We start from the raw sequence: 12,360 nt of genomic DNA, 5'->3' as shown, positions 1-12,360 counted from the left end.
CACGTTGTTCTTTATTGTGTACATTAAGATGTAATGGTGTTGAACTGTGATCTACATCTTGGTCTCGATCTTGAGTCTGAAATCGATTGCTTTGGCCTCCACCCACATATCATCGGGAAACGCAATCTTTTCCTCATTGACAATAAAGTTCTTGCTCAGGATAAAAAAGCACCACAGTGAGTTATCTATGACCACTTTTTAGGGGTTAAATAGATATCAAACTATTCAATGAGAATTTAGGCTAGAACTATTGTGTGATGTCTTTATGATATTGTAACAGACTGAGTGTACGCTACAATATAAAAAAGGTACGCCTATTTACATCCACATGAGAACTCACGGAAAACAATATGTGAACACTTGCACGTCCACAAACAAATAGTGTAAAAGAGGCAGTGTTACGTGGCTTGACAGTGGAGTTTTGCAATTGAAACCTAATCGTTAAACTACGTCACGTGCTGAGAAGCTGCTGGCTCCGCCCCCCGCCCAGCCTACGTGACAGCAGCTCCACAAAGTGAAAGTCCAAAACTTCAACAACTCCGTTAGTTGTTACCGAAGACTAGACTGAAGGTAAAACAATATGTTTTTAAAATATTGTCTTTTTAAAAAAAAAAAGATAATACAGATTCGATTGTGAGTGGATCATCTGTAATATTTGCATTTAATCTGTTATATTATGCAGCATTTGCGTAACTCTTTTCACGTCAGCAATTTGCTTTGGACTGTTGCCTCGCTAAAAATATTTACCCGACATTGTTCCGAGATTGTTAGATGATGTTCTACTCTCAGATTATTAGCTGTAAAGTTTTCACTTCGATGAAGCCCCAACCCTTCCTTCCATAATTTAGTGGTCATGTATATTATTATATATTATTATATATTATATATATTATAAACCTTTCTACTCAATATACCTACGTATATTGCTATTACTACAACTAATACTTCCATACTACTGCTACCACTAACAACTAAATATTATTCGATTATTACTTAATATATCATGGAACAATGCATAATTTAAAATGAATTATTTTAATGTATGCATTGTTTCATGATATTAAAAAGTAATAATCAAATAATATTTTTTAGTGTAACATCTTTTCTAGTGTACTCTGCAATACAATTCAATAGCAATCTAGTTTGTCTTCCTATATGATGTTGGCCTGTTCACATATACAATGCATATGAGTGAGACTCATGGAAATGTCTTGTGTTTCATGTTAATCCAGACATGCGGGTGGCAGTGATTGGGGCTGGAGTCATCGGCCTGTCAACAGCTCAGAGCATCTACGAGCAGTATCACTCCATCATCAGTCCACTGACTATTGAGGTGTATGCGGACCGTTTCACTCCACTGACCACGAGTGATGGAGCTGCTGGCTTCTGGCAGCCGTATCTCTACGATAAGGGCAACATCCAGGAGACGTAAGTGTATTCTCCTTAACTCTCTTTTGATTCTCCACTATGTCTGTAAAAAAAAAAAAAGGCCAACATTTGTGTGCTGTATTTTGTCATCACTTTCAGAAAATGGAATAAAGAGACATTTGACTACTTGCTAAGCTTCCACCGTTCACCGGACTCCATACAAATGGGTATATTCCTTCAGTCTGGCTACAACCTCTGCACTGAACCAGCCCCAGTGAGTAGTGCATTGTTCTTGGAGTCAATCTGGCGCAAAGATAAGATCTGACCTTGTTTCAGAAGCCTTACTAAGAGAAAAGGGAAGGTACAACTAGTTAAAATGTAGCCTCCAATAGCTCAATCGTAAATGTATCATATAGCAATGCAATATCTGCCATAAACACAGTTCATTAGTTTTCAGCCAAACTATGTTCTCTCACACAAGAACGGGAAAGATTGGCATTCTCTATTGTGACAGCAAACTAACACAGTCAAGACCTGTTTAGGACATATATGATACAATCTTAACTTGTTTTTGTTTCCAGGATCCCTCATTTAAAGATATTGTCCTGGGCTTCAGGCAACTCACAGAACGAGAGCTGCAGCTGTTCCCCGGATACAAGTAGGTTTTCTGTTTAAGCTGCCATGAAAGCAAAACACTGAACATAAAGCAGAGCTGCAAAAAATTCTGTTTCCATGTCCTGCGAAAAATAACATATCTTATATCAAACACCAAGACATATTTGAATAACACATTCACAAAACCAAAAGAAAAAAACTGAATTCATAACATGTTTGTCTACATCTGTAAAATTCCAGGTAATAAATGCTTAGAAGTCATACTAAGCACAACATTGCATAAAAGATAAATATTTTTATGGATGGATGATCTGACTGTCTCTTCTGATTTGTCCAGTTATGGGTGGTTCAACACTGCTCTCATGTTGGAAGGTAAAGTGTACTTACCTTGGCTGATGGATTGGTGAGTCAAGTCCTGAGTTGAACTTATAGCTGTTGTCTCTGTCCATCTGAAATTGTTAACTATTGAGTGTGTTTCTGATATGTATATCCTACATAGTAATCTAAAATGATCCCACAGTGCAAAGAAAAAAGAACATTCAGTGGTCAGTAAGAGATAACTACCACCATGTATCGTGTAGGCCGGGGAACAAAAGCAGATTTCAATGTTTCCATCTGACAAACTCTCCTCAACACACAGTCCCCTATATGCTTGTTTCCAATATGTTGTTTAGGATAACTAGTTCAGTTTGTCTAGTCTCAGTTTGACTGTTAAGTGCTCATAATAAATGTCTGGTTTTGTGTTATTCCCAGGTTGCAAAAAAGGGGTGTGAAATTTTATCACAAGAAAATAGCTTCCTTCAAAGAGGTCAGTGAAGGCATTTCAATATTATACTTGCATAGTTTATTCTTTATTGCTGTGTTTTATTTGTACTTTTAGGATTCCTTTTATCTGTTATATCATAATAGTCAGGTTGTTGTATTTTCCTTTTTACCGCCAAACAGATGTTATCGTTTGTCATATTTGTTATCTCTTATCATGCTTCCCTGTATTTAGCTGGCAGAAACTGGGGCAGACGTGACTATAAACTGCACTGGGGTGAGATCAGGGGCGCTCCAGCCGGACCCTGACTTGAAACCAGGACGTGGTCAGATCATAAAGGTGAGAGTAATTATATAACCAGCTATATAGACACCATGGGAAAAGTGGCTGTAGCTGGTTATTCTTTGTTTTTCAGGTTGATGCTCCGTGGCTCAAGCATTGGATTCTTACCCACGATTTTTCATCAGGGGTTTACAATTCACCATACATCATTCCAGGGTAGGCCTAGTGATACAAAACACTCTTGATTCAGATACACATCATTTAGGAGCAAACTTAATGTTGGTAGTGAGGGACATTAGTGCTGTGGATATAGCGTTTCAGGCACATAATGCATCTTGCTGGCAAAAGTTGCAGTGGCTCCACTGTGCTGTCCACATTGTAGTTTTCTGTCATAAGATGTGTAAGGAGATTACAGTGTTTTTTGTAGTCAAAAAGACAAAGTTGTTATTCTGTGTGTGCAGGAGTCGCCTCGTGACAGTTGGAGGGATTTTCCAGATCGGAAACTGGAGTGAACAGAACAACTCCACTGACCATAAAAAAATATGGGAAGAGGCTTGCCAGCTCGAGCCTAGTCTCAAGGTGAGATGATATCAAAGTGTTTGTTTAAGAGCCCATAAAAAAAAACTGTGTCAACTGTAATAAATGATTTACAATCAGTCTTCTGACGTGGTAAACTAATAAAACGTTTTAATTTCATGTTTTTAGAATATGTGTTGTGTAATTTAGTCCTCAAACATGTTGATGACAACAACAACTTAATTATCCAGCAAAATGTCAACCTTGAGAAAGATGTTTGTCTTGTTGTCGTCAGCATGCCAGGGTAGTAGAGGACTGGTCCGGCCTCAGACCTGTTCGCAGCAAGGTCCGACTGGAGAGGGAGACCATACACTCTGGTGCAACTACAATAGAGGTAAACTTTAACAGCCTAGCTGCACTTTAAAAAGGGATTTTCGGTCTTTCAACTAAAATATCACGGCTCTCATCCAGGTGATACATAACTACGGCCATGGAGGTTTTGGACTCACCATTCACCGAGGCTGCGCCCTGGAGGCTGCGAGGCTCTTCGGTCAGATTGTGGAACAAAAAGGCAAAGGCCAAAAAGCGCGCTTGTAAAATTTGTATTGATTTGTGTACTTTTAAAAATATATATATTTCAATGTAAGTGCCTTGTACCCTACTACTCACAAACTCTAAGTTTGTTTGTAACTAACATTCAGGACAAATATATATTCAGAATCATATACTTTTGGGTTATTTACATCACTTTAAGACTATGCAATGTTTGTGTATAACTTTAAAGAGAAGACACAACTCTCGTCCATTATTAATTATCACGTGTAACAAAATCTTACTGAAATACTTGTATTTGAGGTTTTGGCAATTCAAATATGTGTACCAATCTTTGAAAATTGTCTCAGTAAATGAAGAAAATGGAGACAAACTTCTTGATAATAGTTATGAACTGATAATGATTATAAACTGATAATGATTATAAATTACATAATCACACTGTAATAAATAACAACGTGAATCCACTGATCTTTTTAAAAGATTATTTACGATAATATCATACACATTTACATTCAGTGCATTGACAATAATCTGTGCACACAGACATTTAATGCAGCACTATATATCAAACACTGGCAGGTAAAGAGTTGGTTTGCCAGACCTGAAATAGTGAATCTCTCTCTTTTTTTTATTTTTTATAACAAAACTTTGCTCAATATGTCACTCAAACTCGGCAAAGTCTCCACATCACCTTGGTTACAAACAAAAGCAAAGACAACAACTAAACCAGGTATTGATGGATTATTTACAGAAAGGCAGAATGTAACATCCTGCTAACAGGTTGTGTTTATGCAAGTGTAGGTCTGTGTGTGCAGTGCCTCAAAGTCCGTTACAGTAGAGAACGTAACACCAAATACGTTAATGAAATTTAAAAAAAATCATTTAACACTCGCTAACTAGGTTGAGTCTGCTTTGATTTTCTTCATACATCAATGTTAATGTACATTATTTTGTCTTCAAATGCAACCCAGTACCTGTGGACTCATCCCAGTTGTGCTATAATTATGAGATATAACCGGCTGTATGATTATTAGGCTCTGATGAAGGCTTCGAATGATTTGTCAGGTAGTTGTGAATAAAACTGCAACATAATGATCCTGGTTTCTTTAGCAGAAAACAATTATCAATAATGTTGAAAACTGAAATAATACTGACACAAGAATAAAAGAACATATTTGACACAGGTTTTAAGTCAGTGCTTCTGTGCAGTTCAGTATTGTTGCCTGGACACACGTGGATATTCAATGAAGTAACCCCTTGTTTCATTAAATGATTTGTTGATTTGACACTGTTTCTTACACCTACAATACACAAGAAATAAAACTTTTTTCTTTATCAGACAACTTGTGTTGGTGCTCTTTCTTATCTTCGTATCTATGCCCACTATGCTAACAGACAGAAGGTCTCTCAAACACAAACTGGATACGTAGTTTTAAGGCTCTTTGAAAAGAAGATCGGAAGTTAACACTTAAACCCTTTTTATTCTCCTTTTCTTCTTTTGAATTAGAAAAGAAAGATTCAAATACTTTGCGCCGAGTATTTGAATTCTCACTTGTCCATGAATGTTTCACATGTTGTCCACCATTTATTTTCTCAATCTTGCACTGTGAAGGTCATTTGGTCTTTCCAGTTGACCCATGGGCAGTTATTCAGTGGCAAAACTGTGACAGCAATGGTGGTTAAAGATGATATAATATGATGTATATTAGTGTGCTGCCTGGCTCTCTGAAGCCACTTTGGTGCCTAAACTGAAGTCGTAGGGTGGGACTGGAGATGGACACCGAAGCTGGATTAGCTTTTTTCTTTTGCCTCTCCTTGTGTCTTTTCCTCGCTGGGGTCACCACTCTCAGTTGCACTCTTGCCTACATGTCCTCAGCCCTGGGAAACAGAGCTGGTTGGAGGGATTCCCCTGGAGCTTTCGGCGGAGGCACGGCCCATCATCTCCTGACCCCACTCGCGGTTGTTGGAGTCCTGCATGCCCCGGCCTGTTGTCTCAATTGGCAGTGCACAAGAGGCGATGGCAGCCAAGAGGCAGCAGCAGCAGTACACGGAAAGAGCCAGGTAAACAGATGACTCCAACATCACCTGCAGGATGAAAAATAATGAGTAACTTTCTTATGCGGTGAAATGACAAACCTGAGAGAGGGGTGTTACCTGTGCAACAAAAGGTGTAATTAGGGCACCGACTCTGGCCATTCCACTGCTCATTCCCAGACCTAAAGCCCTGGTCGCTGTTGGGTACACCTGCAGATTTTTAGAGAATATTGAGGAGGCTGCCCTGATGCTTCATTTAGTCAGCTATTGATTAGATCTGAGCTCTACTCATCAGTGTTTGAATTTTTCACAATACAAGCAAACAAAAAAAAACAGCTGGCAGCTCTAGTTAGATCTTACCTCTGGAGTGTACACATAAGCAGCCTGAAATCCTCCTGAGATGAAAGCTCTGGCGACAAATATCAACACCGTCATGGATGTTCTGCAACAGAGAAGCCAGTATAAATGGATGAATAAATGGTAGACCACAATGTCATGTTTGACATTTTCCTGTGTGTCCACCTCACCTCCCAACGCAGCCATAGAGTGGAATGATGCACATGGAGAAGACGAAGAAACACAACGCCATGGTCCTCCTCCTCCCCAATCGATCAATAGCCCACAGTGTCACCAGCAGTCCTATGTGTGACGATGCAAAACTCAATGTTTTTAAAATATATTATGCTGACTTACTCTCAAAGGACAGTGCAGTAAATTCTCATATTGTGCATTCAATTATTGCCATAACATTTTGACACGTCATCGCAGGAAAAGCCGAGGTGTGACTATTACAGTTAATTATGGCTCCATTCTCTTTAGCTAAGCCAGTAGTTAAGTCAGTGAGCCAGCATGACAGCAGAGACCTGGCACACCTAAATGGAATGGGGCCATCATTAATGTTCTTTATAACTCTTCGCCAAATTGTCCTCCGTGAAAAGACACTAATAACATTATTATGATGATGATTTACTTGTAAGTTATAATAAATACAAAGTAATTTTAAAACAGTGGAAAAACATGCCACCAAAAATATTTTAAAAAAAGACTCAGTAAAGACACATAGAATAGATTTATGTGTACCTGGGAATTCAGATAAGGTGGTCCACAACAGGTCTTTGTAGTCGTCAGAGTTCAGATATTTACACTCCAAGTTGCATTGCAGCTCTTTCTTGTTACCTGTGGACACTAGAGGGAGATATAAAACAACAGAAGGTGGGATCGAACTCACCCAGCACAGGCTGAATCTGTGATGTTGCAAAAACATACTGTACACATTTGGAGATCTTTTTCATGGCAGACATTTGGACCTGGCATAGTCGGAAAAGCACAGGTGTAACTAATGACATTAACGATGGCTCTGTTCTTTCATGTGTTACAGCAGCATGTGTCGTTAATGTTATCTGTTACACCTGTGATGCAGGACATGTAACGTATCTGCCCATCCACTGGCTCAACACACAAGTCACTGAACAACAAAGTCTCTCCTATTAGTGTAGCAAATAAAAATGTGCGCGCATGTGACTGTGTGAAGTCATCTGTCGGTGTCAGAGCAGTGACTCACTTCCACAAGCACCTTCCTCCTGAAACAGCTCTGTAGTTAGCAGCACCAGCCCATAGTAAGAGAAGGCATTAGCAAACCTGAGGAGAGAAACAGGACAAAACAATGGCGGTTCACGTGATGTGAGAAACTTTAAATTAAACAATGATTAAAATGTCTGTGCCCTTGGAGAATATTATGGTTTTGGAGAGTAAGAACAAAAAGGAAATCAGTGAGTCATGACTCAGGGTGTTAGTGGGTGGCATTATCATTCACTCCCTTTACCAGATAAACCACAGCAGAACTGTAGTCCAGCGAAAGTCGGATGAAAATAAATCTTGAATCTTTCCACGTCCCTCCTAATTAAAAGAACAGACAAATCCAAACATAAGAGGGGGCATTAATACATTACATAACATTCAGATAATGTAATATTCTGCAGAAACTGTCTTTCACCTGTCTTGCAGCAATAAGTTTTCCCAGTGGCATGGGTGCTCCGTTCTCTGTAGCGATACGCTTCAATGTGGCCAGAGCTTTTTCCTGGTTCCCTGTCAGCACGTCGTATCGAGCGCTCTCTGGTAGCCACTGTATCCCACCCACCAAAAAAGAGAGATGTCCAGTGTTTAAGCTGTTTGTTCTGTTTACATGTTGCAGAACGTCTCAAGGCCGATAACGTCATACTCACAAAACACAGCATGGAGAAGATGAAGAGAGGAATGGTGGAAAGGCCAAGCAGCCAACGCCAGCCTAGAGTGGGCATCACCAGGATGGCTAGGAGGACCTCAAACACAGTGCCCAATGCCCAAAATATCTACAAGGCAAAGTCAAAATTACGTAAAATGATGGCAGAAAAACAGAGCATTTTAGAGCTGTGCAGTTATTGTTGCATGTTTTGCCATGTCCGTACCATGAACACTGATGGCTAGATGGATGATAAGGGTAGTTCATACCTCTATCAGCAAGATGCACGTAGCTCTGGACTTCATGGGCAGAAACTCAGAATACAATGTCACCCTTATAGGGAAGAATATCTCACAGTTAATCCAAACTCACATCAACATCCAAATTAACGCTTCACTTTTAGAGAGATGAATGAGAGATACTCACGACTGTGGGGCTCCTCCAATGCCAAAGCCCACCAGTGCACGGAGGACGAGGATCCAACCATAAACAGGTGCAAATGCACTCATCAAGCCATAGAACATCGTCCACAGCACACTCATCTTGAGACCCTGTGTGTGCATACAATCCAAACTTAACAAGCTGCTGGATATATGACAGTGATCTAATCTCACAATGCCTCTAAACTAAATGAAATGTGTCTTACAGGAAACAAAATAGAAATCGTCATCCTTACTGTCTTTCTGCCGTATTTGTCAGCTATGTTTCCCCAGAGAGAAGAGCTGATCATCATCCCAATAAACACTGCCTGCACCAATGGAAAGACGATTGTTAATTTGATTGCAACAGTTTAAATGTGCACAAAACTTATAGTTCCACAAGACATAGCTGATGTTAAGCACATCCTGTCATTCGTTTCAGTGTGAGCCACGAGAAATCACTAAAAATGTCCACCATCCAAGGCCTCTCTTTGCAATGCCTTTAGTAAAATATATTGTCGGTCCCCTGTATGCTTTTTGTTTTATATCATACTCACATAAGTAATTAAGCTTTTGATGGTCATTCAAATCCTAATATTACAACTCACACAATATTGAATGGCATTGGACACCCTAATGTTTCCCACATGGTGGTCACTGCTCAATACAAGCACTTAAAACAACCCCTAAGCACTTAACCAATAACTAACAGGACAGTCATTTAGCACTTTACAGACATTAGAGAGCCATTACCGATGTAAGCAGCGCCACCTGGAGGCCGGGCAGCCTCCATTCACAGTGAAGCTGTGGGGCTAAGATGCTGAGGATCATCATCTCCATAGCATCAGCCATCTGAGAAACAGAAAAGAACTCAGATACACATTCTAAAGCGCACACACACACGCACGCACGCACACACACACACACACACACACACACACACACACACACACACACACACACACACACACACACACACACACACACACACACACACACACACACACACACAGAGTATTTTCAACAAAGAGCAGTTTTCAACAAAGAGCAGTTCTCACCCAGGACAGACCAGTAAGGATGGAGAGTTTCCACTGAAATGTCCCAAAGCCGATGGCCTCTACGGCATCTTCTACCATAAATGTGTCTGAGGGAATGAGAAAATATTCAACCTTTGCAAACCTTCGCTGAATAGTAAAGAGTAACTAGAAGGAACTAAAGTTGTATGGATGAGGTTGTGAGTCTTATGCCTCTATCATTTTTTTTAAAGAAACTATTCTATTCTATTATTCAAGATATGACTTTTGAGATTAAAGTTTAATCTCGACGTTGGACACAGATACCAAAAGATATTACGTGGCTGAAATCCTGTTACTTTGAGAGGTGAGTATGAGTTTATTATGAAAGACAGGGTGTGTAAAATAAAGCCTTGTCATACTGTACCATCAGTTGGGTTGGCAAACTCCCGAGGAACTGGAGCTCCGTCTGCAAGTGCCACAGACACCAGTATAGTCTGCTCTGCAATCCTGATAATCTGTTCTCTGCTCTCGCCATCATCCTCGGAGCGTGTGCTCTCACCTGTGCGACGGAATCGGATGATACTACGAAACAAACAAAAAAAACAATTAGAATAAGTGTTTTAAATGGCCAAGAGGATCGACTTATCCACATTACATTTGGTACAAGGAGTTTTAAAGGACTGGTTCCAGGGTAAAGCTGACAAAAAAATCTGAGTCAGAGGCTGTTGCCAAGGTGATTGTTTTCTGGCTGTTTTTTTTGTGAATGGGTGGTAATATTGTCTAATGGGGGAACTGTGTAAGGGCAAATGACAGCTCTGCAAACCACACTTTACTGTTTGAAAGCTTAGAAAGCCTACATACCCAGAAACATACACACTTTCTACAGATGGAAGGTATAATCTTCCTCCACATGAAGATAATTAATGGCTCATTAAGATTAAAACACTATGCGTGACCTCTGAGAGTGCCAGTGATGTTCTAATTACTGTAATTACATAACATGGACTTGCAATTGGAAGTATTAGTGATGCGATGAGTCTGTGAGATGCAGAAATTTCTGTCTCAGAATATATACAACAAAATTGTAATATATATATATATATATATATATATATATATATATATATATATATATATATATATATATATATATATACACACATATACACACACACGCACACACACACACACACACACACACACACATATATATATATATATATATATATATATATATATATATATATATATATATATATATATATATATATATATATATATATATATATATATATATATATATACAGACAAATATTTGGATTTTCTTTTCTTTTGGAACAGTTACTATTTGACTAGCATCCTATTTAAATTAGAAAATGTGTCTATTATTACTTTTCATGTAATTCTTGTCAGAGACAAGGCCATATTGCTATTCTACTGTATGTCGTTGACAAATGTCCCTCTTGGTGGCCAGACTAGACTGGAATGGGCCAACCTTTAGATTAACGTATTTACAGCAGAGGTTGAAACAAATCAGGCTCGGTACTGAGTCATGACAGCAAACACAATTACAAGTTAAGACGGAAAACCGAATCAGCTTATAAATCACAGCAAACCTGCTTTCAAGCCTATAAATAAATAAAACCAAAATAGTCTCATTACAGTACAATAGCTTTTGACTCTAAACAAACTGCACCTCCAGCTGCATCTGATGCCAAGTTGATTTGATCATTCCCTTAATGTGAGCATTTCCAGGTATTGCCCGGATATATGTTGTTATTGATTGACTGATGCTTTTAAGGAATGTCAATCTTTTCGCGGTCCAGCAAGCAAACCAAACAGAGGCTGCACGATGCGAGGCTGTCAGAGGACGACGCGTCGGTCGAACATGCTGTCTCGGTTGAAAATGGACTGAATAAAAAAAGAAAAAACGTGTAGGTTGTAAGTTTACTCACGGCAGCTGTCTCAGTTGGAACAAATCATCGTCCATTTTGCTGTTTACTGGCTGGTGCTCTGTTTAGTCTCATTGCCGTTTACATTATCACGACGAGCAGCGATTCCAGCACCGAGGAGAGCTACCTGCTCCGGGTGTCCGCCGGCAGCCAATGAGAAACCCTGCCCTGCGCGAGTCACAGGCTATGGTCACAGCACGAGACACAGAGAGGGATGGGACGCGCTCCGGAGGATCTGACACTACAAGAATGTATAATTACTGTGGTCCTCCACATGGTGTATCAACACTCATGGACTTAATGAACCACAGAGCAGCATTATACAAAGCTGGGACCCAGGTGTTGAGGATAATCCCGAGGAGAATAAGATGTATAAATTAATGAATAAAAATAGGCTAGACATTCAATACGAAACTAAAGCCACATGATCACTGAGAATCGAAGAAACCGTGACTCAAGATATAGCGTTTTTGATATTATGTATTAGAACGATGAGAACATTATATTTAAACATGTTTAATAGCTGCAATGATCTGTTGAAAAAATGTTTTTTCAACAATTATTGCTAATATTTTGGAAACTTTGTCACATATTTGCTTGACAATGTAGCTGCGAATGATTC

General features: G+C 39.3%; 2 protein-coding genes across 2 annotated transcripts; one reads left to right on the top strand and one right to left on the bottom strand.

Moving 5' to 3' along the window:
- Nucleotides 1-504: 504 nt before the first annotated feature.
- Nucleotides 505-5,436, top strand: LOC137805474 (D-amino-acid oxidase-like). Its single transcript, XM_068605429.1, has 11 exons — nucleotides 505-570; nucleotides 1,233-1,428; nucleotides 1,528-1,642; nucleotides 1,950-2,026; nucleotides 2,321-2,386; nucleotides 2,737-2,791; nucleotides 2,981-3,085; nucleotides 3,162-3,244; nucleotides 3,490-3,607; nucleotides 3,840-3,938; nucleotides 4,016-5,436. The coding sequence occupies exons 2-11, from the start codon at nucleotides 1,235-1,237 to the stop codon at nucleotides 4,139-4,141; spliced, it is 1,038 nt and encodes a 345-aa protein (XP_068461530.1). The 5' UTR covers nucleotides 505-570; nucleotides 1,233-1,234; the 3' UTR covers nucleotides 4,142-5,436.
- svopa (SV2 related protein a) lies at nucleotides 4,578-11,903 on the bottom strand. Its single transcript, XM_068605428.1, has 16 exons — nucleotides 11,742-11,903; nucleotides 10,211-10,368; nucleotides 9,829-9,914; nucleotides 9,524-9,622; nucleotides 9,028-9,099; nucleotides 8,778-8,902; nucleotides 8,621-8,684; nucleotides 8,356-8,481; nucleotides 8,127-8,255; nucleotides 7,956-8,029; nucleotides 7,695-7,771; nucleotides 7,214-7,318; nucleotides 6,661-6,772; nucleotides 6,494-6,575; nucleotides 6,254-6,343; nucleotides 4,578-6,184 (listed from the first exon to the last, which is right to left on the bottom strand). Exons 1-16 carry the CDS (start codon nucleotides 11,774-11,776, stop codon nucleotides 5,972-5,974), a joined length of 1,647 nt encoding a protein of 548 aa, XP_068461529.1. The 5' UTR covers nucleotides 11,777-11,903; the 3' UTR covers nucleotides 4,578-5,971.
- Between the last annotated feature and the right edge of the window lie 457 nt (nucleotides 11,904-12,360).

The sequence above is a fragment of the Clinocottus analis genome, unplaced genomic scaffold, assembly GCF_023055335.1.
Source record: "Clinocottus analis isolate CAN_PGR_092001 unplaced genomic scaffold, fCliAna1.0.p SCAF_7, whole genome shotgun sequence".
Lineage (NCBI taxonomy): Eukaryota > Metazoa > Chordata > Actinopteri > Perciformes > Cottidae > Clinocottus > Clinocottus analis.
This window is presented reverse-complemented; position numbering and strand designations above follow the sequence as displayed.